The sequence below is a fragment of the Elaeis guineensis genome, chromosome 14 (genome assembly GCF_000442705.2).
Source record: "Elaeis guineensis isolate ETL-2024a chromosome 14, EG11, whole genome shotgun sequence".
Lineage (NCBI taxonomy): Eukaryota > Viridiplantae > Streptophyta > Magnoliopsida > Arecales > Arecaceae > Elaeis > Elaeis guineensis.
This window is the reverse complement of record NC_026006.2, coordinates 45049512-45077493: the sequence shown is the minus strand read 5'-3', so window position 1 is coordinate 45077493 and position 27982 is coordinate 45049512. Positions and strand designations below refer to the sequence as shown.

Here is a 27982-nt window from a genome sequence, read left to right as displayed (position 1 = left end):
GTCGAGAGGATTTCTACCGTTCTTCCCGCTACTATCTCCTTCGTTAGATGAACCGATCAAGATGATCCTACCTGACGAATTCCTCAATCTCATCATGAAGTTGAATACACTCCTCTGTATCATGGCTGTGATCTCGGTGATACAGATAGTATTTATTTGGATTTCTCCAATCAGGATGTGTCCGCAGCTTCCTTACCTCCGAAAGCTGTCCTCTGGATTCAATCAGGATCTGAGTCCTTAGAGCATTCAACAGGATGTAATTATTGTACCTCCTCGATGGTAAGGCACATCGATCTCTTCTTTGAGGACTTCTAGGTCTGTAGTTATGAGGAGGGATCTCATTTTCGACTTTCGAGATGGAGATTTGGAGTACTGTTCGATTCTTTTCTCCTATCTAAAAAAGTGCTACTTATTTTGCTTTTTCTCTATGATAAAACTAACGAAACTTCATCTTTAATGAAGATCTCTTTTATAGATATGTACTTTGGGGGAGTTTGGTAAGCAATCAAAATTAGAATAAAAATGAGAATCGTAATGGCTTGGAATCGAAATCGAAATGGCCAAAACCTTCAAAGTATTTGGTTCATGCCAGAAATCAAAATCGAAATCAAAATTAAAATAAAAATTTAAATCTACAAAAAAAAATAAAAATTAAATTTTATATAAATTAAATTATTTTTATTTTATTTTAAAATTAAAATTAAAATAATTTTTTTTTAATTAAATAATTAAAATGAGAGCCATTCGTTCTGATTTTGATTTCAGACCATCGCTCCTCTTATTGAGACGTATTCCTCCGTGTGGATTAAGATATTAGGTTGACTCGAGACCGCGTGACCTAGCAAATGCCAACAAATAAATAAATATCACAAAGGCTCGAGCCCTCTTGCATCCTTTCCCAGATAAGACAAATAGCCGGCGGACCCACCTGTCATTCCTATAAGCCACGTACACGACCAAATCCCACGATCCCCAATCCTCTTAAGATCTTCCCCCACCCCAGTCCACTCCACTCCACTCCTCCTTCCAAAGTCCTCTCCAATCCCCATGGACTCCTCCCCTTCCTCCGGCGAAGCCGTCATGGCCGCCCTCCTCCATCCCCCCCCGCGCGCCTTCTCCGATCTCACCCGCTCCCTCGCCACCGACCTCAGCCTCCAGCGCCGCCACATCTACCTCCTCCTCCTCTCCCCATTCCATTTCTCCCGCACCCTCGCCCACCTCCACTCCCTCTCCCTCCCGGAGAAGACTCTCCTCCTCGGCCGCCTCCTCCTCCACCACCTCCACCTCCTCTTCCCCTCCCTCTCCGGCGGCGGAGCCGCCGCCCACCACCTCCACCTCCGGGACTTCGACGCCGCCCTCCTCCTCATGGCCATGTGCGACGCCTACGACTCCAACCATCCCCACGCCGACTGGCGCGGGAGGATCGCCGAGCACGTCGTCGCGGCCGCGTTAAGTCCGGCCGGGCTGGGGAACGGAGGGTGGACGGTCCTGGGCCACTACGTCGACGCCGCCGCCAAATGCCGGCGGCTGTTCGAGGTGGTTTCAGGGGAGGAGGGGAAGGTGGGGGCGGAGGTGGCGGCAGCGGCGGCGGCGGTGGTGGCGCTGCCATCGGTGGAGTGCCGGAGGCGCGGGAGGGAGTGCGTGATATGCAAGGAGGAGATGGAGGTGGGGAGGGACGTGTGCGAGCTGCCGTGCGGGCATTGGTTCCACTGGGGTTGTGTGCTGGGGTGGTTGAGGAAGAGGAACACCTGCCCTTGCTGCCGGTTTGAGCTGCCAACGGAGGATGTGTTCTATGAGATTGGGAGGATATGGAGGATGCTGCTGAGGATGGGTGGTAAAGGTGGTGGCATATGACACCACCACTCTTTGGGTTTTGGAAGATCTTAAGTTATTATGTGGAAGGTGATTTTGGTGCATTACTTTGATTTATTCATGTGCGGTGATAACTAATAAGAGAGACTGGTCATAAGTGAAATATATATATATATATATATATATATATATATATATATATATATATATATATATATATATATATATATGGGGTATAATTAGCATAAGCGGAAGGTAACTGCATGTGTTTTTACTTTGTATACTTGGTAATTGATCATCAGGGTGGGGGAGAAACATGAAAGTTCTGGTCTAATTTGCATGTTGTTCACTGACTGATGATGAATAAAAGGTTGATGTAATTTGGAAGAAAAGATTTTTATTTTTTTAGATTCTATAGTCTACATATAGTAAGGAGCATGAAATGCTTCATGGAAGGATTGAGTTTAGATGAATTATTATAGAATGACATACTATCCAAAGTAGATCAATCGTGTCGGTCTAAGATCTAGAGCAAATATCAGACACAAAAATATATTTATAGAAAATCATGAGAAAAATAATTATGAAAGAAAAGATTTAATTGAGAAAATAAATTTATTTAAAAAAAATAAATGTCAAAATCTTACAAAGATATCGCACGAAAGAGTCTCTACGTCCAAAAATAAATTTTTCTCTCTTTTTTTCCATATTTTTTTAATATTTTTTTAATATTTTTCTATGCTTTTCTATATATAAAGAAGATATCAAATGTTCCTTTAAATAGGATGTTATATGAATGAGAAATTAAACTTATTCTCAAATTTCAAAACTAAAAATTTATTAAAATATAAATTCTAAACTATAGAGTAATATTAGAAATAGAGTCATGTTTGAAATAGAATGTACAAGAAATATTTAAGTGAAGTCTTAAAGTCATTAAAATTAATAATTAATTTAAAAATAAAATTTTAATTAGAATAAGATTTGGCAATGAATCTCAACAGCCACATCTTTGTGTCAACAAAATTTGAGTCATTAGTTTTGGCCCAGTTGATTAAGTTTGATCTACTTTTATCCTAGTTTAAATAGTCTAGTTCAGTAAATATAACCAATATTAGTTGCAGCCTACAAATTTTAGATAGTCAGATCAAGTCTGCAAAGTTAAATTGAGCCATGTTCAAAAACTTGAACCGACTAGGTTAGATTCTTTGAGGAAAGATCAGGCAATGAAACCGATTTTAACCTCCTTTAGGAAAGTAACAGAGATACAGGAAGAGGTCATAAAACACAAAACAGTGAAAAGAGGAAAAGGATGTGGAGATAGGAAAAAGAAAAGGCTAGGAGCAAAGAGAGGAAAACAGATCGCAACATCTAGCCCATGTGAGCCTAAGAACGACAGTATAAAGGAGACATAAAGCAGAGGACTTAAAACGATTAATAATATAAAAATATATTAAGGGGATGTTTGGTTGGGAGGAATAGAATTTTGAATCAGAATAGATGGCTTTCATTTTAATCGCTTGGTTAGAAAAAGTTCTATTCCGATTTTTATTTCAGAGAGAAATGGAAATGGTTTAATCTCTCTAAAGCTCATTCATGGGTCTCCTATACGGATTCAAAGCACATTCCAGGATTTAAAATAAATTTTCTAAAATGCCCCGCAACTTTCGTTTCTCCCATTTCAATAATCCCGATGACCCTGATAACTCCGATAACCCGATGGCCATGGACTCCCTCAATAACCCAATAGAAAAAAAAAAAAAAAAAAAGATTGAGAAACCCTAGCCTTTGGTGGATCTCCCTACCTCCCCTCTCATTGCCGTCACTTTCGATCCTCTCGCCGCGTCGCCTCTGGCCGGACGGACTCTGACGCCGCCTCATCCTCTCCGGAGGAGAGCCCGGTGCTGCGCACCCGGTTCTATTCTTGTATCAAGGTGTTGGGATTTGATACCTCGAGATTCAACCCATATTGAGCCCACAGCGAGGTTTGCGGTGAAAAATGAAGTCCAACGAGATCAAGATCATCCCAAACGGAGCTCGGATGGAGGAGATAGGAGCTTTTGAAGATGGCACGAGATCCAAGGTGGCGGAGGACGGCCGACAGCGGGCCGGCGGAGCGGCGGCGGTGCAGTCGTAGGCGGCGGAGCGCGGTCCAGGTAGGGCCAACGCGCGGGACGCACAGCCCAGGCTGGCGCAAGGCCCAACCCATGCGCGGGCCCGCGGGCGGGCGCAGCCCAGGCCTGCACACACGGGCCAGCCCAGGCCCAAGCACCTTGCCTGGGCCCTGTACCCCGGTCCACCATGGATCGGGAGGTCCACGGATGGGCCTGTAGACCGCGTGGACATTTTCCATACGTTTCTCACGGTCCACGGTACTATTCCATGGATCGGAGTGCGTTCAGAGAGCATTGGTTAATCTGGTTCTCGATCCAATGGTCCAGGTCCTTATATGGGTTGATTAAGGAGTCTTAAACCTAATCTAATTAGATTTTTAGCCTTTAAAAAGGCCTGTGAGGCACAGAGGGAAAGTGTGGTGGCTTGTTTTCATGGGAGAGACCTGTGATCTCCTGTGATCGTGCAGAACCCGAGAAGAGAAAGAGAGAGGCGTGAGACCGCTGAGAGAGAAGGAGCAGGGCTCTTAGACAGCGGACGTCGGGCACTTCAGGGGTTCAGGGGAGTCTTGCAAGAGAGAGCTTTTGTGAGAGAGAATTTCAGGTGAGAGAGAAATTGGGTGTACAAGGGTTGAGGAGATCTCCTCTTGTAAATTTTTTTTTTCAAAATGAAGTTTGCATATCCCGTGGAGGCGAGCCCTTTTGTGGTTGATCCACGTATTTTGATTATTTTTTGTTTTATTTCTTCTTTCTTCCTGCTGCATCGCGTGGTACTGAAAAGATCCTGGAAGGTGGTGTCTTGGCCAAACATCCACCCAACAAGTGGTATCAGAGCAAGGCGGTACAAGGATGCAGATTGCAGCGGTGGTGAGCAAGACTGAAGATGGAGAAGACAGGATCAATCAAGATGAAGATCAATAAATTTAATAGTAGGCAAGGGTGAAGGACGTGCTCACCTAAGAGGGATTGATCGATGCTCTCTTGTACGATGAGAAGCCGATCACCATGGAGATGCGGGATTGGAAATGGCTACAGATGTAGATGGTGAGTACCATCCGCATGTACCTAGCGAATGAGGTGGTGATCCATGTGCTGAGTGAGACTTTTTCAATGGTGTTGTGGTCGAAGCTCGAGAAATTGTACATGGTGAAGTTTCTCACCAATACTCTTTTTCTCTGGAGGCAGTTTTACCAACTGCGGATGGCCGAGTGACAGAGCATGCAGGAGCATCTAAGCCACTTCCAGAAGATCCTCACTGACCTCCTCAGCGTTGGTGAGAATGTTGAGGAGAAGACTAGGGTGCTGGTTTTACTAGCGTCGCTTTCTCCTTCGTATGAGTCCTTGGTAACTGCTCTTCTAGTGGGAAAGAGCACTATCAAAATGGACGAGGTCACCGCGACGATACTCCAAATTAAGGTTCTCAGTAGGGAGAATCCAGCTTCGAGCTTAGGTGGCGGTAGCTCAGTTTTGGTGGCTTCTGGAGGAGTAGGAGGTGGTAGATGGAGCGATAGGAGATCGCAATGAGGGCGGTCTAAGTCCAGGCGGGACTTGAGCAAAATCAGGTGTTACCGGTGTGAGGAGTTGGGGCATCTAGCCAGAGATTGCCCTCAACTAAAAAATCGAACGGTGGCTGCTGTAGCGATGGCCGACAGCGATTCAGATGGAGATGTCTTGGAGATATGTGACGAGGTATCTACTTTTTTCCAACAGTGGATATTAGATTCTGCATGCCCCTATCATGTATGTTGTAGAGAGGAGCAATTTGACTCCCTGGAGAACAGTAAGGGCACTGTATATCTATCGGATAGATCGAGTTGTACGATCAGAAGCATTAGGACGGTCAACTAGAGGATACATGACGGTGCAGTGAGGAGATTGGGGGAGATCCGATACATATCCAATTTCAGGTGGAATCTTATCTCACTTAGCAGACTGGATTCGAGAGGCTACAGGACAGTAGTTGGTGGAGAAATCCTGAGGGTGCTATACGGTGATAGAATTATGCTGGAGGGGAAGAAGGAGAGCAGAGGATATTATTACCTGACGGAGAGCTCAGTGCAAGGTGGAGCTTCAGGAGCCAAACAAAGTCCAGAGCGAGGTGGAGCTCCAGGAGACGGATGGGGCACGAGACAGGAGACTCGAGAGGATGAGAGGCGACGTTGCAAGGTGAGATTCCTGTTGTCGCAGAATGATGCCCCGAGTAGGTCTTAGGTCAAGAGAAGCACAGCATACGACGGAGATGGGATCGAGCGACCTGGCTCGACTCCCATATTTGTCTATCCATGATCAGTAGGCGATTGCCTCAGGGTATGGAGGCGAGGAGATCTAGAAGCTCTCGGAGTTTGGAGGAGGCCGAATATTGAGTCGAGGTGGAGATTGTTAGGATTTGATGCTTCGAGATTCAGTCCACATTGAGCCCACAGCGAGGTTCACGGCGAAAAGCGGAGTCCAACGAGATCAAGATCACCTCAAACGAAGCTCGGATGGAGGAGATACGAGATTTTGAAGTTGGCACGAGACCTGAGGTGGTGGAGGATGGTCAGCAGAGCGACGGCGGCATGACCGCAGGCGGTGAAGCGCGGCCCATGCAGGGCCAACATACGGGATGCACGACTTAGGCACGCGGCCCAGCGGGCGTGCGGCCCAAGCGCGCAGCAACGAGGTTCGTGGTGAAAAACGGAGTTCAACGAGACCAAGATCATCCCAAACGAAGCTTGAATGAAGGAGATACGAGCTTTTGAAGTCGGCACGAGACTCAAGGCGGTGGAGGATAGCCGGCGGCCGGCGGAGCGGCGACGGCACGACCGCAAATGGTGGAGTGCGGCCCATGCGGGGCCAACGCGCGGGACGTGCGGCCCAGGCGCATGGCCTAGGCTGACGCACGGCCCAGGCAGGCGCGTAGCCCAGGCCATGCGCTGGCCCGCTCGTGGGCGCGGCCCAGGCCCGCACGCGAGGGCTGGCCAGGCCCAAGCCCAGGCGCCTTGCCTGGGCCCTGTACCCTGGTCTACCGTGGACTGGGAGGTTCACGGATGGGCCTGTGGACCGCGTGGGCATTTCCCACTCATTTATTGTGGTCCACGGCACTATTTCATGGACCAGAGCACGATCGAAGGACGTGCGTTGATCTGGTTCTCGATCCAACGGTCCATATCCTTCTATGGGTTGATTAAGGAGTCTTAAACCTAATTTAATTGGGTTTTTAGCCTTTAAAAAGGCATGTGAGGCACAGAGGGAAAGTGTGGTGGCTTGTTTTCACGGGAGAGACCTGTGATCTCCTGTGATCGTACGGAACCCGAAAAGAGAAAGAAAGAGACATGAGGCCGCTGAGAGAGAAGGAGCAGGGCTCCTGGATAGCAGACGTCGGGTACTTCAGGGGTTCAGGGGGATCTTCCAAGAGAGAGAGCTTTTGTGAGGGAGAACTTCAGGTGAGAGAGAAATTGAGTGTACAAGGATTGAGGATAAGATCTTCTTTTGTAAAATTTTTTTTTTTATAATGAAATTTATATGCTTCATGAAGATGAGATTTTTTGTAGCTGATTTTTTTTTTTTTTTTTTCGTATTGCGTGGCACTGAAAAGATGCCGAAAGATAGTATCGTGGACAGACATCCACCCAACACAAGGTCTTCCTTTGGCTCTCCGGGGTCAAGGTCGTTGCCTACTTCAAGGGCTGGCACCTGAGAGCCCCCCAGCTCCGGGGCTTCGCCTTCCGCACCTCATTTGGCGTTCGAGATCTCTTCGACTCGGTGTATTCCTGGAGGATCCACTTCCGGGTGGAGTACGTTGCCCCGCCGCTCCAGTTCCTCGTCGACGCCTGCGTCGTTCTCTTCCTCATCCAGAGCACCGACCGCCTCATCCTCTGCCTCGGCTGCTTCTGGATCCATTTCCAGCGAATCAAACCAGTGCCGAAGACCGCTAAACCCAGAGCCGGAGCTTTCGAAGACCTCGAATCCGGTGGCGAGGACTTTCCCATGGTGCTAGTCCTGATTCCCATGTGCAATGAGAGAGAGGTAAACATATGAGAAGGATCCAATTTTTAGCTTTTATTAAGCTTTGGATTTGGAAGATGTCATCTAAAGTTGCCACCTTTCCCTGGTGAATTGGCATTTGTCAGGTATATCAGCAGTTGATTGCTGCTGTGTGTAATTTGAATTGGCCAAGGTCCAATTTGCTGGTTCAGGTGTTGGATGATTCGGATGATCCCATGATGCAGGCGTTGATCAAGGAGGAGGTGGAGAAGAAGCAGCAGAATGGAGCTCAGATGTTTACCAGCACCGGGTGATCCGAGATGGATACAAGACCGGGAACCTCAAGTTTGTCACGAATTGCAGCTTTGTTACACGTTGACAATGGCCCTTATGCTCATCAATGCTAGATATAATTTGATGTTTGTGATTATAGATTTTGTTACTGCCATGCTTATTCATGCAGCCGGCAGAAATTTATGATGAAATGCTATCAAAGTTTGCAATTTTTGAACCTTTCAAAACTGGAGCTCTCAAAACCCAATTCATAAGGATGTTTTGTTTATGCATTCAGGGTCGAGGAAGGTCAATTTTTCTTTTTTTTTTTTTCCTGAGCTTTGGATAAGCAAATGTAAGCACGTTTTTGTTATCTATTTATCAAAGCTCTGTTATTAGTTAATTTGTTATCTATTTATTATTTTAAAAAATTTAATTTTTGAAGATTTTAAATTTAAAAATAAAAATAAAAATTTGAGTTGATTTCGATTTCTATATTTAGATGAACCAAACAACAACAATGAAAATTATCCATTTCGATTTCGATTCTAGTCACGAACCAAACGCTTTAAGAGATTTGACCATTTTAATTTCGATTTCAAATCATTTTGATTTCTATTCCTATTTCAATTTTGATCACGAACCGAACCAAACACCCCCTGAGTTTTCCAAAGGTCTTCTGAGACTGTACGTTGGTCCACTTAAATTCTAGTTTTCTAACCAAATTAATCCCCATTTTATTACTGCCAGCGAAACAACCAAACCAAATATTATTTTCTAAAAGATCCTTGACTTTCTGTTCTATCTGAAATACAAAAATCAAGCACCTCAGGAAGAGATTAACCTCAGTGGTGATGTAAATCCAGACTATTGGATTTAAAGCATAGATTAGGAAAAGATGATCTGTAGATTCTTTCTCAATATTTTGCATCGTGCACATTCAGAGGAAGTTGAGCAAATTTTTTTTTTTTTGTAGATTTTCTTAATCAAAAATTTCATTTTTGAAGAGCAGTAGATAGAACACCTTCACTTTTCAGGGATATGTCTCTTCCAATAGGTTACAGAAACAGGAAAATAAAACCATGAGAAGTACCATAGCAAATATGACCAGAGAAAATAAAAGAACTACAAAATCTACATTTTTATTTTGAAGAAGGGGGATTAAGCCCACCTGATTTACAAAACGAATAAACTGAAGATAACAAATTTAGCCTACAAAGTTTGCTCAAAAGGTTTGTAGAACTGGTGAGATGCTCAAAACTATATAAAATAAACTAGTCGGAGAAGCGACAAAGCATGCCAGAGAGGTGCTTCCAGAGGAAGATCATTTAGAAAAATTCTTGTATTCCTTCCTTTCCAGATTGTCTATAACAGGCTGCTAGAAAAAGTCTATCAAAAGCAGAAAGGATACCCTTAAAAAGTATTGCTTCATCTCCAATTGGTCCAGATATAGGTCAGGAAAATGGGCATGCATTGATTTACCAATCACAGATAGAGGTCTTTCCCCAGATATCTTTAGCAAAAAGGACAATATAATAGTGTGTTTCATGTTCTGCTCTGGATGATTACATGAAACAGAACCTCCAAAATCTGTATTAATTTTCTTGGCCAAGTTTTCATGGGTGTTAATCTTGTTTTTATAGCAGAGTCATCTGAAAATCTTTAGCTTCATAGGGCCCTGGGGCAAATTACAGTCTCCAGTAAACCTTATCCAAAAATAAATTGTTAGACAACAATTCTTCCAAAAATTTAAAGACCTTCATGCAAGGATCCATGTAGATGTGTGTTTAAGTTGCACGTAAGGGGGGCATGGATCCTCAAGCAAACCATGGAATCAAATTAATAACTCATGCTTAGTACTATTTTGGTGGTTCTTGAATCATTGCAAATGGTATTAGAACAGACTCAATCCATGGCAAGTGTTATAGTGGACTCCATAAATAGAATGCTTTGAGGCTGATTGTGAGTTGTATTGGACCTTCTTGATAAAAATGTCATGATTTAAATGGAGGCTTCTATGAGGACCCATATAGATATGTGTTTAGTCCTACATGGCTTATACTTTGGGGAATGCTTGGGTAGTTGAGCAAGTCAAAGAACTAATTAATAACTCTGGCTGCCCTTTTTGGATGGGGTCTAGAATAATTATGGTACTATTGTCTAATATTGTCTTCAACCTAACTACAAAAATGTTACTCATTTCAACATATTATTCTAGAAGGAAGCTATAATAGAATAAATGGAAGTGCATACCCAAATAATTTTCTAGAATAATGCTTACTTTCAATCAGCATTTTTTGAGATTTAATCCCTTTTTTGGAAGAGTATTATCACCACTTAACTAAGAGTATTATCATCATAGAATAGTGCATAGTACTTCCTCGAATCTTTTGTCTACGAACCTTCACTCCAATTAAACCATTCCAAGATCACTTAATTTTCACTAAGACCATCATTGAAAGATTTCATAACCTAGACTCCTTTGTACCCCTTGAATTTTTTCTCTGCAAATTCTCTCTAGTTGAGCAAATAAGCGCCACCTGAGATCTTATCATCACCTTTCCAGAGTAATTTCCTTCTCATTTTTATCATTTTTTAACCATCCATCTTGACAATTATTTTAGAGAAGACCTCCAGTAGGTGATGATAGTTGCTAGAACAAAACTGAGAGGCGATAACCTTCTACATGATGTCAAACTTTTCCCTCAACCTAGAAATTCTTTTGTCGAATTAATCGAATAAAAACATCTAACATTTTTCCTTAATTCTAAGCAATGAATAGGGAAACCAAGTAATATAGAGTGCAGCTTCCACATATCGAAAGAGATTTACTGCTAGAATCCTTGTATCTTTTGGATTATCCAAGTAAACAACCTACCTGATATTGTTATAGGTGGCAACCTAGGTGCATGGACAACCTAAGCGCCTGCATGTCTGATGTATTTTAGACTTTCAACAAGGTGACTGTTGAAGCCCTTAGTCTGGCACCTAGACAAGCTACTGCTAACCTTTGTCTTGGTGAGTATATTATTTCTTGGTTTGTTGACATATTAACATTTTAACTAATTCTCTTCTGGTAAAAGATTATTTAAGCCCATTTATGATGTGATACTAATCGATGCTTGAAAATGTTATATTTCTTTGAAACTTTAAACAATTTAAACCATCCATTAGACAAATTATTATGTAAAACTAAAATAGCTAAATAAAAATTTCATAATTCTGTGAGTACTGTTTTTTTTTTTTTCCTTTTTTTTTTTTTTGGTATGATGGGCCAGATCCATCAAAATTTATTAAGATCATGAATTATGATTGTCAACTAGTAAAGTTATCAGATGACTGAAATTCATAATTACTGTTAAGCAATAAGATGCTCTTTTGATGTGCTTTTTGTGAATTATATGCAACTCTATGCATTTGAACATAAAATTTATTAACTTTTGAGAAACATTTTTGCTAAACAAAATTTAAGTTACTTCTTAATCAAACACTTGGCATTTAGGCATTTTGCCTGAATCATTTAAAGGGTCGAAGCATAGGACTATCCAGGTGATTTAACAATCCTGTATTTGACTGTTATTCAAGATTATCTTAAGTCCAATAAAGAATTCCAAATAATAGAGAATAAATTTCAGAAAATCAAAGTGTCATCGGCATATAAGATCGATTTGATGCCTTCATTGATGTCTTCAGTTCCCAAGCTTTTAAGCAAACATTATACACTTGCCTTTTTTTTGGTAAAGAACATTATACACTTGCCTCATGTAAAACGATTTAGACTAGGACCTAGCATTGGACCCAAATAGATCATGCAAACCAAACTTGATTAAATTCAATTTGGACATGGATTAAAAATGGAAAAGAAAAAGGGCCAAGTCAACCTATCAATCAAAACTTTTTGTTTTTTTTTTTTTGACAAAAACATATCAATCAAAACATACAACTGCCCATTCTGTAAATTGCTTTCGACTGAGGGACCATTATTTGGTGTTGTTACCAGTTATGCCCTTAATGACACAAGTGCACAGGGGGTGGCCAGGTTATTATTGTTAAAAAGGAAAAGGTATTAGTGAATTATTAGAAGTGCTCACGTTAGTGAGGCTTTTCATATATTTAAATTGAGAGCTTCAAAACTGCACTCCACTGTTGTGGGTCCATAGCTCAGTGGTAGAGCAATTGACTGCAGATCAGTTGGTCACCGGTTCGAACCCGGTTGGGCCCTCAAATACAGTTATCTTTTACTTGAAAACTATATATATATATTTAAATCTATTTAGCTTTCATTCAAACCTAGTTAGTTCCTACTTAAAATTTTTAATTTCTTAATTTTTTTCTAAAAATTCTATTCTTTTTTTTTTAATTATATTTATCTTTTTTTATGCATATTCTATTTAGCTTTTATTTTTATTTTTTTTTTCCTTCTTTCTATTTATTTTATCATAAGGAAAAGATCCAAACTTGGTTGGGCCCTTAAATAACATTGATTTTTTAACTTTTAATATTTTTTTCTTTCTTTTGCTAAAACCTATTTAGTTTTTATTCAAATATGATTGCGCCCTCAAATAAATTGTAATAGTTTTATGTTCATAAAAATTTCATTCTATTCTTTCTTTTACTAGATTCTATTTTGCTTTCATTTACCCTAATTGGGTCCTTAAATGAATTTTATATTTTTTGAAATTTTTCGTTATTGTACAGGATTGACTACCCTACATGATGCCACCACCCACATATTTTTTGAATATATATATATATATATATATATATATATATATATATATATATATATATATATATATATGTATGTATGTATGTATGTATGTATGTATGTATGTATGTATGTATGTATATGTATATATTAAATTTTATTCTTTCTTTCTATCGCTAACTCATATGTAACTTTCTTCTTCTTTTCTTTTTTTTATTTTTTTATTTTTTCTCCCTTTTATTTCCATTCGTTGCCTCATAATGAAAGGTTCAAACGTGGTTGGGCCCTTAAATGAATCGTATACTATTTGAAAATTATACTTCTCGTTACTTTAAAAATTTTATGCTTTCTTCTATTAAATTATTCTAGCTTTCTTCCTTTCTTTACTCTTTTTTCTTTCTTTGTCTTTTCTCTTATTAAAAAACTCAAATCCTTCTTAATTGAAAATCATTTCCTTTAACATTTTTATTTTTCATATTCAACTCTTTTCTAGTTTTTTTCCATTTTTTTAGAGGGAATGGGCCGAAGCCCAAATTTATCAAGAACAGCAATACATCCTCTCAAGCATATTAAAGAGGAGGGGTTTTGGTGTGGGGGTGGGGGGGTGTGTGTGGTGTGGAGGGGTGGGAGGGGATAAAGGATGATACAAAAAGGTCCAGTTAATAGAATTTTTTTGATGAAAATGAGTTAGGAAAGACCTAACCCAAGGTGTATGTCACTAATATAATATAATAAATATAGTAATTTAGTTATGTCATAGTATATCTTGATGAGAGATTATCAACTTCGTATCCTACACATTTTGGTGAGAGGAGGTATACGGAGATCATACTTAAGAAATGAATAACCGACACCCTGTTTAGTTCAATCCAGAGGAGCTACTGAGTTGATGCTGGGATGATACTGCTGGTTAAGTAGTTTCTTCAGACAAATCAAAACCTGATTAACCGAAGAATTCTGATTGGCAGGCAGGTGTTCGGTCCAGGATAAGAACATCTTAGCGACATTTCTCGCCACAAAAAAATTGTTAGAAAGGCATGAAAGTCAAAACATCGTTTACTCCGTTCCTTCCATAGTATCCAAATTGTTGTTCCTTTCCACCCACGCTTAACAAGATTGGATTTGGTTAGTATTTTGTCATGAAAATAGAGATATATGAAGCATTTAACTTTCTCTGGAACTCCTATTTTCCATACAATTTGACTGATAAATGGTCTAACTCCTCCATCCATTATGAAGTTATAACATCATTTGGTTGAGAACTGCTCTTTGGGAAACCATTTCCATTGAATAGAGTCATGAGTATTAGAAAGATCTAACATGGACATCTCATGTTTCAGACATTGAAGACATCCCTCATGAGAGCCATTTAAAACGAGTGACCTGAAATTAGAGTCTCTGAGACAGATACAAGCATCAGCTATCGTAATGTTTTCCTCAGGTGTGAGAGCGTCTAGGCAAGGAAACCTATCTTTGATAGGTTGAGGAAATAACCAAGTATCATGCTAGAATAAGATATTGGTTCCATTTCTAAGACTAAACTTGATGAGGATTTGAAATAAATTACAAACCTTCGAGACTAAGTTCCAAAGTATCGACAGACGTTGTTGTTATTGCATGTTCAATGTGAATGGCCGATGCTGGTAATAAGCCGTACAGATCAGTGAGTACAAAGACAAGCCTTGATTCTCAAATAACTTCCACCACCACTTGCAGAACAGCACTTTGTTTAGGGTTGCAATGTCAGCAACGCCCATTCCACTGAACCGTTTTGGCCTGCAGACTGAACTCCAATGCAGTAAATGCCGAACCTATTTTACCTTGTCATCTTTTGTCCGTAGGAATGCCCGTCGCAGGCTATCTATTCGTCAGACAATGCCGGGTGGCAACATGAGGTTTGACATCCGGTAGGATACGATTGGCGTGATTACCGAATTAAGCAGAATTAGTCGACCAGCAATGGTGAGCAATTTTCCTTTCCATGCCGCTAACTTTTTTGAGACCTTCTCAATAAGCGGTGTCCAATCTTGTTGTCTCTAATACTTATAATGCAGGGACAGACCCAAGTATTTGAATGGAAAATCTTCTGTTTTACAATCAATAATTACATCAATTCCATGTTAAGGAAAATTAAAAAAAAAAAACAATTATTTTGGAATATTTTGTGAGATAATTCTGGTCCAAACCTGTGTAAGAAAAGGGGCTTTTACTAACATTGCTTCAATATTGAACCCTTAATTAGAATTAACTTTTTTTTTTTTTGCCAAATTTTATTTTGCTTTCTTCTTTATTTTTCTTTCTATTCCTTTTCTCATAATGAAAAGGTTCAAACCTGGTTGGGCCCTTAAATGTGTTGTACGCTATTTAAAATTTTTAATTCTTTTTTAAATTCTATTTTTTCTTCCATACTTAGCTTGGTTATTTCTTCTCACTTTTCTTTCTTTCCCTTTTCTCCTAATGACAAGCTCAGATCCTACTTAGTTGAAAATCTTACCCTTTATTTTTATTTTCTTCTTAAGGTTCAACTATATGTTTTCTAGTTTTATTTCCTGTTTTTTCGAGGGGAAATGGACCTAAGCCCAAATTTATCAAGAGAACGAAGAGTACATCAAAAAATGCTACCAGGAGAATTCCACCTTAAACAAAATAACGCACAGTTGTTTTTGGAGAGGACAGGGGTTGTATCTTTTGCGTGAAAGAAGGATTCACCTTCCTTCACATGAGTCCACCATTGGATCATGCAATGGCTGCTTTAAGAGCTGTGCAGATAAATGAATGGAATTTGTAGTGCTTTGAGAGGTGTGCGGGGTGCGGTCCAACCGTCAAGATTTTGCCCTTAATTGTTGAAAGAGAATTGGTTCTTTTTAATTCAAAGATTTGATTAGAAGCTGACTGGTTGAAAAGGCAAATCTCCCCTATTTGGGGGAAGGTTAACTTGAGCATTTTGCTTAATCTAATCTTCCTCTATTTTCTATCCTTTATAGTTCCTTCTTGGGTGATTAAAAGAATTGGTAGGATTAGAAGAGGTTTCCTTTGGAAAGGATAAGTTTCTATTAATGGAGAGTTTCTGTTGGTAAGTTGGAAGATTGTTGGCAAATTAAAATCTCAAGGTCATCTTGCTGTTAAGAACTTGGAGGAGCTCAATTAGGGATAGTTTGTGTTATAAATTATCAAAAGTGAAGGAATTTTTATTCCTATTCTTGTCTTCCTCGGGCTTCATTTTCTTGGAGGAAGTCTTAGAAGTCTAAAGATGGTTTCCTTCAGATTGGATGATGGTTTGAGAGCTAGGTTATAGCTGGATCAGTGGGATACAAAATGTACTCTAAATTCTATTTTTCATAGACTTTTAGGTCTGATATTTGAAAAAAAATTGTTTGGTTGCTAATCCCCCATTTAAGAGTTAAATGCTGGAAGAATTGGGGATTGTCCTTTTAGAAGATCTTTTTCCAAAGGGTTGCTTGGAAGGCTATTTCAGTTAATTCATTTAGTTTATTCCTTCTCTCCATCCTCTAATTCAGATAATTTAGTATGGGAATAGAGTTTACTAGGGGAGTCTTCATCAAGTCCTATAACTTCCTTGATTTTGAGGGAGTAAAAATGCCTAGCACAAAAGAGATTTGATCCACTTATTGCTTCAGAGTAAGTTGAGACTTTCTATTGGCTTGTTCTAAAGGAGAAAAATTTGAAATTGGACAATTTGAAGCAGTGGAATTGGCCTCATCTAAATAAATCTTTGATGTGTAATATGATTCAGGAGACTGGTTTCATCTTTTCCTGCATTGCGATTTTGTTAAATTTATATGAAAATTCTTTATGACCAAGTTGGAACTGAATAGCAAATCTGCTTCTTTATTTTCTTTTCGGATAATTTGTAAGCAGAAGAGAACTAAGCAGGTTTTCAAAGATGTTGGAATTTTGTGCATGACCACCTGGTGGTATATTGGATTAGAAAGGAATAGAAGAGCTTTTCATGCTTCATTAGAAAGTTGGAGGACATTATCTTTGATGTTAAGCATAATTAGTTAAAATGGTCCTCCATTACTTTGGTTGGCTGCGAAAGGAATTTATCTGTTTTTAGGTATGCTTGAAAAATGTAATTTACAAATTTTATAATCATCATCTTGAGTTTATAAGTTTTGATGTTCTGGTGAAATAATGACAACTTTTTGGTTATGTGCTACAATGGCTGTCAACAATGGTTCTGGAGAATCCTAACTGTCTTCTTGTTGTACACTCTACCAAGGCATCGGAGATGAGCTCCCTCTATGAATTTCTGAAGATATCTTCATTTTCTTTTGTTTTTTGGGCCAACAGAAACCTATATCCTTGAAAAGTTATAAATAGTCAGACCCCGAGTTACTGAACATCAACAGGTTTCCTACTGAGATTTAATGTTTTTTAACAGTTTAAATCCATCTGTCATCATCCATTGGTCAAGTGTGTCATTTTGCATGCAGACCTGCTCAAAGACCTATGTTCTTTATTACCACACTAACATCAAAATGTACAAGCAATGGGACAAAGACCACCCTCTATATCTAGATGAAGAACACATTTTCCTGCTGTTTTTTCCCCCTATGACATGATTTCAAGAGCCTCTCTAGTTTGTCCAAGAATATTGAATACAGTAGCTGCTATATGTGATGGTGTCAAGCCAGCCTCTGATAATTGATCAGCTGGTGATCCATGGTCAATGTATCTATCTGGAAGAACCACCGGTCTCCACTGCACCCAAGAAGTTCCAAATCAAAATCAATATCCTGAATGACTTTTAACATAACCACATCTTTGATGATACTATAAGACAATGGATCTTACCTTTGTTGTGCCATCAAGGAGGCCATCAAGTGACATGAACTGAGCAACATGAGAGCCAAATCCCCCGATGGAGCCTTCTTCGACCGTGATAAGCAGCTCATGTGATCTAGCTAGGCTCCGAATGAGGGCATGATCCAATGGCTTGCAGAAGCGCGCATCAGCAACTGTTACTTTCAGGCTATGTTCCTCTAGCAGGGAAGCAGCAGCCAAGCAGCCTTGAACAGCTGCTCCATATCCCAGAAGTGCCACCCTCTCACCCTCAATCAGTATCCTTCCTTTGCCCACCTGAAAATGCCTGTTAATCTATTTTGTCCTCATGATTGTTATGTGAGCTCAAACAAGTTGAAGGGTCATGATCTCCTTAACAAATACCTCAAGAGGGACACCCTTGTTTCCTGCTGGTAGTGGAACACCAACCCCATTACCTCTAGGATATCGGAAACAAGATGGCCGGTCATCGATGGCTGCTGCAGTGGCAACCATGTGAAATAGTTCGGCCTCATCTGAAGGAGCCATGACGACCATGTTTGGCAGGCATGCCATGTATGTGACATCGAATGATCCACAATGAGTTGGGCCATCAGCCCCAACGAGTCCAGCTCGATCCATTGCAAACCTTACCGGCAGTTTCTGCAAATCCACATCATGTATCACCTGCATCACGAAACTGAAACATAAACCTCTCGCAATTCTAAATGTATTTTGGTGAGATTTTGTTTCAAATGCTTATGAAATGGAACAGTTGGCTTATGATTATATCTCAAGTTTTCATACTTTTGCAGCAAATTCTAGAGAAGAAATGCAGCGAAAGGCATCGACTTGCCTGATCGTAAGCCCGTTGCAAGAATGATGAGTAGATTGCGCAAAAAGGCTTAAGGCCTTCACAGGCTAGACCAGCAGCAAATGTGACAGCATGCTGCTCTGCAATTCCAACATCAAAACACCTTGTCGGAAAGCGGCGAAGAAAGTAGTTGAGACCTGTTCCCCCTCCCATTGCTGCATGAATTGCAACAATATCTTTGTCCACCTCTGCTTCAGATATCAAAGCCTCAGCAAAGTAGTTTGTATAAGACTGAGTCTTGGTACTAGATTTGAATTGCTTTCCAGTTGATGGATCAAATTTTGCGACACCTGCAGGGGGAAAATGCAGATTATAACCTAAAAGACATTACCACTGACTAGAGCCTAATCCTCAAAATCTCCATCACTCTGCATTCCTCCATGGCATTCAGTCATTACCATGATACTTGTCAGCAGCTCTCTCCGCATAGGGGTATCCTCTTCCTTTCTCAGTCACAACATGGATGAAAACTGGGCCTGTTGTTTTTGTGCTCTTAACCTCTTTGAGAATGGTGACGAGGTCATCCATGTTGTGACCATCAACTGGACCTATGTAGTAGAGACCAAGCTCTTCGAACAAGGTTGAACCAGATCCACTAATCATTCCTCGAGCATACTCATCAACTTTTGCAGCTAGTTTATGCATTGAGCCACCAATCTGCTTTGTGACTCCCTAAAAAAAGTTCAAACAGACAATTCAGATTTTTATGATTGCAGAAAAGAAAATAACTAGTGCTTTTGGCTGCATCTAATGCTTGTTTGTGCCACAAGAATTGATTCTAGTTCCTCAGCAGACAATACTGAAGAAATGCCCTGGTACAACCATTATTTCCAGTGAATCTAGTGCCAATGATAAGCATCAACTTGCCTTGGATAGGACAAGAGGGGGAGAACAAAGAGCACTCACATGGAGGTCAGCAGGAGTGATCTGAAAGAACCACTAAAGTCCCTCAAAAGCTTTGGCAATAGATAAGAATCATTGGTAAGGTTCCCTCAACCAAAAAATGTCAAAAATAAAGCAGGATCCATATAGCCAACTTGGTGCGATAAGCCTTGTTATCATGCCTATGTTAAAGTGGCAATTAGATTGCAAAATCTAGTTCGATAGCAACGTCAAGAAAGTGGGGAACAGTCTTGCAAAAGACACTTGATCAAATTTTTTGTAAATGTCCATGTACAAGAGCAATTCTTTAAAAATTTGATCTAGAATTCAGTTGAGTGAAGCTCTGGTCAGAAATTTTTCTAAATTTTTGGCCTTGTAGCCTTATTTTTACTCTCTCTTAGATAAGGAGGAGAAAAAATGAACATAACCACACTGGCACACTCACATCACCCATCCACCCAAAGTAAAAAAGAAAATATATGCTTTTACTTACCTTAGCTACCTCCCTGAGTTCTCTTAGAGGTCGGCTAGACTGCAATCTACTGAGAGCACTGCTCAAAGCTCCAACTGGTGGTATAGGCCCATCAAGATTTGCAGTGGGCAGAGAAACCTGCTTGTTGTCATTCAGTATGACAATCATGTCTGAATCAAGATATCCAGCATTGTTCATAGCCTCATATGCCTGTCCGGCAGTCATGGCTCCATCCCCTATTACTGCGATCACATTGTTTTTTCTTCCCTTTAGATCTCTCCCAACAGCCATCCCTAATCACCAGAAAGCATTTCATGTATTGGAAGCAATGAATAATTGATGACATAATGGTTGCTCATCATTCTCAGAGTAGTGGAACCTCAAGACCAAGAAAATTATGTTACCATGTATACTTAAAACCAGAAAACTAAAAGTTCAGTTGATATGGATGTTAATAATCATGATTTCTATTATGAACTACCTAATGCTTTGAGAAAAAGGTATAGGATCCAAAGGTACCAAGGGCCGCCGAGATACTGGTGGAACTGTGACCAGCACCAAAGGAGTCATACTCGCTCTCTGAGCGTTTAGTGAAACCAGACAAGCCATTTGTCTGTCTCAAAGTTGGCATCTTGTCTCTCCTCCCTGTCAAGATCTTGTGTGGATATGACTGCAAAAACATCAAACTCTTAGAACACTTGGTCTTGCTCCTTTTCCATATAAGAACAATCTTATTTGAATACTTGATTGAGAAATACAAAAATAAAATCATAACTATATATTAAAGTTTTCAAGCAGCCATCATCATTGTCTCCATTAGAAGAAAACCGCAAGACAGTATAGAAGAAAAAAGAACAATTAAGGAACAGAAAAGAACCTGGTGGCCAACATCCCAGAGTATCTTATCTTGAGGAGCATTGAAGACATGGTGGAGGGCAACTGTTAGCTCAACCACACCAAGGCTCGAGCCAAGATGACCTCCGGTTTTTGAGACATGGAAGATGATGTCCGAACGGAGCTCATCCCCCAGCTGCTTAAGCTCCTACACGAAATAAAATGATCATTTTAACTTCAGCATCATATGCCACACTGATCTTTTGCAGGGATCCCTAGCAAACATTTCAGAGAATAGCTAAAGGGTGGTTTTGGGCACTCCTTAGCTCACCTTGATTGAGAGATTCTTCATATGGATGGGATAGTTGATAGTGTCCAAGAGAGGAGTTGGTGGTCTCTGTGAATGATACTCTCCATGCTCTGATAGTGATGCACAAACACATGGCCTTTTCCTAGTCTGCAAAACACCACAAAAACAACCCCATTTGATCCACTGATACATCCTACTAATTGCAAGTTTATAAGCAGCTTAAGTCTAAAAAACATGTTATAAGTAATTTTAATTCTTAATTATGATTATCTGTGTCTTAGACCACCTTGATGGTCATTTTATTCGGATTATCCGTTATAAAATCTTCAGAAAGATTCAAAAAATTCCTCAACTTCAATTCGACCGTTATATTTTATAACTAACAATCAAGCCACTCATAAAACTCTGTATTACATCATCAAAATTCCATCTAAAGAAACACTCATAAAACTCTGTATTACATCATCAGAATTCCATCTAAAGAAACTGCAAGGGACTTGCAATGGTTTGAAAATCAGAAACAGTTATCTGAAGGAAAACTTAAAAAAATAATAATTAAACAAAGAACAAATTTGGAAGGTGGAGCAAACTAACCTTGAGAAGTCTATACTGATGTTGGTGGGAATGGAGGTCAGCACCGCCAAGCCAGTGGGGACACAGAAGAGAGGGCATCTGGGAAGGGAAAGAGAATGTAGAGAGAGCCATAGGATTTAGGAAGCAACAATAGGTACCACAATAGCAGAGGAGGAGGACAGAAACAGAGGAAGTGCTAGTGGGCTATATAGAGACGCAAGAACAAGGGAAAAGAGAAGGTAAAGACCGTCATGCACGTTGGATGATGATAGGGTGTACGACGAAAAATGAGAGAGAGGGGGCAATGGGCAAGGTGTTGATGCATGTGGCTGGTATTAATTTGCCACGTTCGAACCCCACTTACCATCCTTCCATTGCTTCCGTCCCCATGAAACCTCCTCTGGCCGACGCAGTCGACAAAATATGGGCACCCGGGTCTCATTGGGCCACCTCATCAGAAATCCGCAAAGGATAACGTGGATGGATGCACTCAGGAAAAAGAAAATGTGATGCATTCAAGAAAAGGAAAATGTTGAGGAAACCAAAAGCGGTGTGCTCATATCTACCGTGATTTTTACCGAGATATTTGGTTGGATGGATATTTGGCTGAGATTTATCTAAGATATGATTAGGAATTAAATAATTTTCAAGAATGGATCATGCGTTACATGCATTTTTAAAAAATATTTATAAAATTATATTTCATCTCAGACTTGATGTTGATTTCTTTGGCCACTATAGATAGAATTGGACAGGATCCAAAAGTGAAACGTACTATATTAGAAGGTCAAATCATAAGTCAAAATTTTGGAGACTATAATTTGACCATATAATATTTGATTGAGATAATTTTTTTTAAAAAAATTCAAATAAAATTTTGATATCTATAGTACGATGCCACCCCCGATAGTTAGGTCCAAATTCTATTATTTGAAACCTAATCAAACCAAAAGCTTCCATTTAGATAAAAAGTTTGACTAAATATATCTTCTAGTTTGAGAAAAATCAAACACAATGACAGAAAATAGAGTTGATGTAGAAGTATATATTTACCTCTTGAAGAATTTTTTCTTGATCAAGTTCATTTTTATCAGTTATGTTTTTTTTAGGAAAGAGAGTTTTATTAGAACTAAGAAGATAATTCAAATAATGCAAGAACAAATCTCTGAAGAAAGTCTTTCTTTTTCCCAATCGGATTAATTTTTAGAATTGATTTATTCCTATTTCATAAGAAGAGGAGGCAAAGTCTTATGCCCCAAGCTCAATATCCGGGTCAAACATGTGACTCAGCTGTATGAACTCTAAAGTGGTGCCCTAAAAATCATGTAAGACCTATACGACGAATATAATTATAATGACATGAAAAATCAAATTAAATCATAAAATTGAGCCATAATAATTTATCTAAATAAATTCATTATCATGAAATAATAAAGTTTAATCAATTATAAAATTTTAAATGCTCATCTGATATCAAAAAATCAATTATCGAACTAACGACTCAATTGCACAAACTCCATATCCAAACCTATATGAGACGAGGCATCCTGCGACTCTGGAAAAAAAAAATACAATAAGAGATATAAGCCTTATAGCCTAGTAAAAGTCCTCTATGCCCACGCATTAGCTTGAATAATAAAAAATAGTTTTTAGCAAATATATAGTTGATAGAAAAATAGTATAATTCATCCATCAACAATCTAATAATTGAATAAATACTTAATGGATCTAGTACATGTACTCTTATGTTAACAGGTAAGCCGTACCAGCATGTACGTCAAGTTTTTAATCGTATAGCAACCTAATTTCATACAGTATCACCGTAATAAGAGTCTCAAGATGCATGTCATATGTTTCCATATATTTGTTCTACACATCATATATTACCCAATCAACAATTTCATTCAATAGTAATTTGGTGAGCTTACTTATCATTGACTGGTTAACATAGGTTGGATCCTGAAAATATTATAATTTCAGCATTAGATTAGTCCCACTCATACTCCAGCATATGGTAGGCTAAAAATATATACCACATTTCTCCCTTTGGCTTGTAACCATAATAGTACACCTCCGCCCATAGCTAATATCACATATACCATATTTCATACATGCCCGTTAGTTTAGATGCCCCTCTTTTCTTTGATCCTATAAGTATTATACAAAAACTTAATTTACTTATAATTAAATATAATTTATCATCTTAATTTATTTAAGTATGGGACTAATTACAATCATGCTTCAGCTCATGGTAGGCTAAACATATACGTTGCTTTCATTTAATGATCGACAATCATAATATCATATGTCAGCTCATGGCTGACAAATCATATTTCATACATGGCTAGCTAGACATTCAATTCAATTATATCACAATTATGATTAAGCATAGTTCATTATCTGGAGTTGACTTTTCAGTGGTCGACTAGTTATAGCTACGCTCGAACATATAATAGGCCAAACATAATGTCATTTACAGCATATATACCACTTTTTTTGTATGGCCGATTAGTCTAAATGCTGCTTATGTCCCATCATATAATCATGATTTTCTTTAGATCATTTACACACTACACGATTACTATAGTCAAGAATAAATTAATAAGTTTTGTATAGAGTTAGAATGAGTAACATCATAATTCATGCAATATCAATTCATCAGTATATAATAGACATGCCTATATATATAAAATATCTACAATCATATGGGATACATCTATATATAAAACTTTCATAATCATATAGATAATCATATTGAGAGATTCTTGTCTTTATCAGTGATTGATTCAAATATAGCAACTACTGACCACAACTCAACTTAAGAACTAAAGTGCACAATATCTTGCTCAACACTTTCTTGCCTGCAGAATGAGGTCTAAATAGGCTTAACAACCTAGGACCCTCTATGGGAGTCCATCAGGGACTATAAGTAATCTCCTAAATCCCTTCAACCAAATTCCCAATATCAACTAAAGAGATGAAAGAGAAAAAAAGAAGGGGGGGAGAGAGAATGAGAGAGGAGGTTCTCTCTATCTTTCTCAAAATAGAGGAAGTGCTCAATCTAGAGTGATGGTGGCTAGAAGGTGGTGTCCCGCAGTGGTGAGAGGCTGCAAAAGCAGTCGGCGATAGTGGTTGGTCGGCAAGAGTGGAGAAATAGAAAAGGAAACAAAATAAAACCATTTTTCTTAGACTTTTGTGGAAGGGCTGATGATGGTGGCCATAACCTCAGCTAGAGATTTGGGCTTTAGCAGGAGTCTCGGCAAACACCCTATAAATGGTGGTTGGTGGCAAAAGAAAAGCAAACATGGGTGAAAATTTTGAAATAGGGGAGGCCCTACTCATCATAATCTGAGCATCAATTAGTTTAAATCTGATTGAAAATAGTGATCTTAGGATCATGAAAGGGATAAGAAGAAAGATCAGGGGTCTTTACCTCGACTCTAGCGAGGTCTAGCTTGAGGAAAACCCCAAGAACTTCGATGGCAAAGAGCTTTAAATCCTAGCAAAAATCAGTGACGATCAATAGGATTCTTGATGGTGGAGTACTAAAGGGAGGAGAGCATCTCTTTTATGGAGAAGCCCTAGGGTCATGCTTGAATTCAGTGGGCCCTAGACTTTCATTGCTTGTTGAAGTCGAAAGAGCAAGTGGACCACCATCGGGAGTCCTCTTCACCTCACATGCCAATCATATGTCAAGGGTAGTCCAATTGGCCCAAACCAATTCAAAGAAAATCAGATTGTTATAGAAAGTGTGGTTAACAGGAAAATGAAAAAGTGCCTCATATTCGGTTGAAGTTTTCAAAAAAGAAAGAGAGAAAAGTAGCTTTTCCATAGGAATAAAATTTATATATTTCACTAAAAAAAATTCATATGGGATATGAAAAAGTCATTTTCCCATGGATCGAAAATTTGGATAACTTTTTTTCTAAAAATATTGTTAAGCTTTTAGATATAATTGGATAAGATATTTCCCTTTATTAGAGGCATAATAGATATTTTATATAACTTTTCCAAGAAAATAAATATTTAATTAAATATAAGTCACTTTGAAATGCATTAGTTTCATATGTCAACCAAATATACAAAACCTATTTTCCTCAGCATCATGTACCCAAGGATCAGCTTCCCAAAAAAAATATTCTAACAAAAAAAATTCTTCCTACAAACCAAACAAAAATATATTAATTTTTTACCACTATTAATAAAGTGTATCATCAATGAAGACATACGTAAAATCAAAAAAAATGATTAAAAGGCACTTTGTTCTTTTCATATACTTTTCCTTTATTTTATTTGTTAGTATGTTTTTATAAATCTACTCAAAATTTATCTAGCAAAAACAACCTAGATATAAATCTTTATAAATGTGTGCAACATTGATCAAATTTTTTACATCATCTATAATGATTAGTTCGCATAGATGATATAATAACGGAATTTATCTCACCCATGAGAATAAAAATGTGAGAAAATACTGCTAAAAAGCAATCCCACCTTTAACTTTCTCCAACGGTGAATTTGAAGAGTAACCTTTTAACCCTCTCCTATCCTCAATTTTCATAACCAATGATGATTTGGTCCTATTTTTTCAAACAAGACCCTAGAAACGATTGAATCTATTCCAAATTTATCCTAAACACTCCTAAATACCTTCAAGCCTAGCCCTTTAACCATGTGTAGAATTGCAGATTTGTGCTTAACAACTCTAAACTTGAATGGGTTGCACTTAGTCTTACACCAGCTTCAGAAATTTTTTGATAATATTTTTTTATTTTCCCTCGAGATGGGATAATAAGCTTGTGGCTGGGTTGGGTAATTGTATAGGCATGCTCTTGGCATCGGATAGTAGGAAAGATAGATAAGGAAAAGAGATTGCAGTGTGGGTCCTAATATCTTAACATTCGAAGACTTTCACTACCATAATACTTCCTACCTAAAAAAGGAGAAAGTAGGTGTAGCCAGGATTGCGAGTCTATACTAGCAGTAAGGATAAACTAAAGTCAACTGGATAATTAAGAGCAAAGAATTTAAAGAATTAAAGATACGATAAATTAAGGATAAAGTAGTAAAAATAAAGATAAAGACTAGTAATTGAATTGGAAGAAGGATTTTCTTTCAGATCACATCTTCTTATTTATATAACATGATCCTAAACCGCGAAACAACCACTGGTTTTCTATACTCATAACTGCATATGTCACTCATTATGTATCTCCAACAAGGCTGACAGTAATATTCTACAACTCTACCAGCTGCTCCACTAATTGGACATATACCTTCTTCACCATGTAACCATCAGCTGAAACCATTATTGGTTTTATGAAGTTCTAGCATTGTTCCATCTATACAATTGATGCCACTTACATTAATTTGGCCTAGCATGACCAAGTCTTCCATTCGGTTTTATAGTAGCCATGACAACCTTGCACCTTGTCCAGGTCTTCAATTTTTCTATGTGGTGCCCACTCAGTTGATTGCTTTGGTCGCTAGGATGAGGTATAAATATCTTTTTCCCCTTCAAAACAAGACTTATAAACACTTTCCATCCTAATTTCTTCCTAACCACAAATCCTTTACCATCCTAAATTTTAACCATATACTTTGTTAATCACTACAAATCCATACAAAAAATCCCTATTTTAATTGAAACTTATAATTGACGCACTCACATTAAACAATATTTTTATACATTTGCTTTTGATTTGATATCCTTCAATATATCTCTAAATAAAAACATTCCCTTTACAGGCATACACTAATGAGCATCGATCATTCTTGTGCATGAAATCTAGAGGCTATGACTTCTTTCCAGACTAGGGAAGTCCTTCCCAATTCATTAATCTTCAAATTTCTCATCATTGGAAAAGCACAACTATGCCCTCAAATCCAGATTGAAACCTATCATTACTGTCTCTCGCAATTTTCTTTTGTATTTAAATCTTTTCCTTTCATATCTTACTTGAGAGACCCACAACAAAAATTATCCTTTATATACTTAAGGAAGAAAAAGGCATGTTATGCTTTAGGATGTTCTCATGATTTCTACGGAAGAGGAAGATAAGGACCGAAAAAAAAAAGATATTTTTCAACGTCGCATCATTTGCTCGAACAAGCAAGCAAGCCGATAGTTACATTTATGGCAATGAGTTAGTTAATTAATATCACTTATTTATATTTTTACTTTATATTTCTTGTGATTTTTGTATTTATATTCAATTTTTTATTTTACAGATGCCATTTTGTGTGTTTTTAAAGCACTATCTTGTTTTGCATTTTTTAGTTTACTCTCTATGTTCTATTATACATCATTTTTGTTAGTTTTTAAATTTTATTTTTTATATTCTCATTTTATATTTTATTTTTAAATTATGTGCTATCTCTT

The 27982-nt window shown here is 38.6% G+C and overlaps 3 protein-coding genes and 1 non-coding gene across 6 annotated transcripts; 3 read left to right on the top strand and 1 right to left on the bottom strand.

Annotated features, from left to right (window-relative positions):
* Positions 1-991: 991 nt before the first annotated feature.
* LOC105057889 (E3 ubiquitin-protein ligase SGR9, amyloplastic) lies at positions 992-1984 on the top strand. The gene has a single exon (XM_019854826.3). It carries the CDS (start codon positions 1048-1050, stop codon positions 1852-1854), a length of 807 nt encoding a protein of 268 aa, XP_019710385.3. The 5' UTR covers positions 992-1047; the 3' UTR covers positions 1855-1984.
* A 1894-nt stretch (positions 1985-3878) lies between these two features.
* On the top strand, positions 3879-8518 carry LOC140853608 (probable xyloglucan glycosyltransferase 12). Its single transcript, XM_073248263.1, has 3 exons — positions 3879-3968; positions 7527-7931; positions 8036-8518. Exons 1-3 carry the CDS (start codon positions 3879-3881, stop codon positions 8201-8203), a joined length of 663 nt encoding a protein of 220 aa, XP_073104364.1. The 3' UTR covers positions 8204-8518.
* Positions 8519-12312: 3794 nt separating this feature from the next.
* On the top strand, positions 12313-12384 carry TRNAC-GCA (transfer RNA cysteine (anticodon GCA)). The gene has a single exon. It is a non-coding gene; the product is annotated as a tRNA-Cys (tRNA).
* Positions 12385-17330: 4946 nt separating this feature from the next.
* LOC105057845 (probable 1-deoxy-D-xylulose-5-phosphate synthase, chloroplastic) lies at positions 17331-25140 on the bottom strand. 3 transcript variants are annotated; one of them, XM_010940551.3, is made up of 11 exons: positions 25034-25140; positions 21622-21699; positions 21049-21174; positions 20761-20925; positions 20403-20553; positions 19905-20176; positions 18928-19201; positions 18512-18819; positions 18061-18342; positions 17689-17973; positions 17331-17595 (listed from the first exon to the last, which is right to left on the bottom strand). In XM_010940551.3, the coding sequence occupies exons 2-11, from the start codon at positions 21697-21699 to the stop codon at positions 17446-17448; spliced, it is 2091 nt and encodes a 696-aa protein (XP_010938853.1). In that variant the 5' UTR covers positions 25034-25140; the 3' UTR covers positions 17331-17445.
* Between the last annotated feature and the right edge of the window lie 2842 nt (positions 25141-27982).

Coding starts and splice junctions, on each gene's coding strand:
- LOC105057889 (XM_019854826.3), top strand. CDS start 1,048: ATGGACTCCTCCCCTTCCTCCGGCGAAGCCGTCATGGCCGCCCTCCTC.
- LOC140853608 (XM_073248263.1), top strand. CDS start 3,879: ATGGCACGAGATCCAAGGTGGCGGAGGACGGCCGACAGCGGGCCGGCG. Junction 3,969..7,526: donor GGCGGCGGAGCGCGGTCCAG/GTAGGGCCAACG, acceptor TATCGTGGACAG/ACATCCACCCAACACAAGGT. Junction 7,932..8,035: donor CCATGTGCAATGAGAGAGAG/GTAAACATATGA, acceptor GGCATTTGTCAG/GTATATCAGCAGTTGATTGC.
- LOC105057845 (XM_073248213.1), bottom strand. CDS start 22,042: ATGAGACCCGGGTGCCCATATTTTGTCGACTGCGTCGGCCAGAGGAGG. Junction 20,177..20,402: donor CAGTATCTCGGCGGCCCTTG/GTACCTTTGGAT, acceptor TCTGGTGATTAG/GGATGGCTGTTGGGAGAGAT. Junction 17,974..18,060: donor ACAAGGGTGTCCCTCTTGAG/GTATTTGTTAAG, acceptor AGGCATTTTCAG/GTGGGCAAAGGAAGGATACT.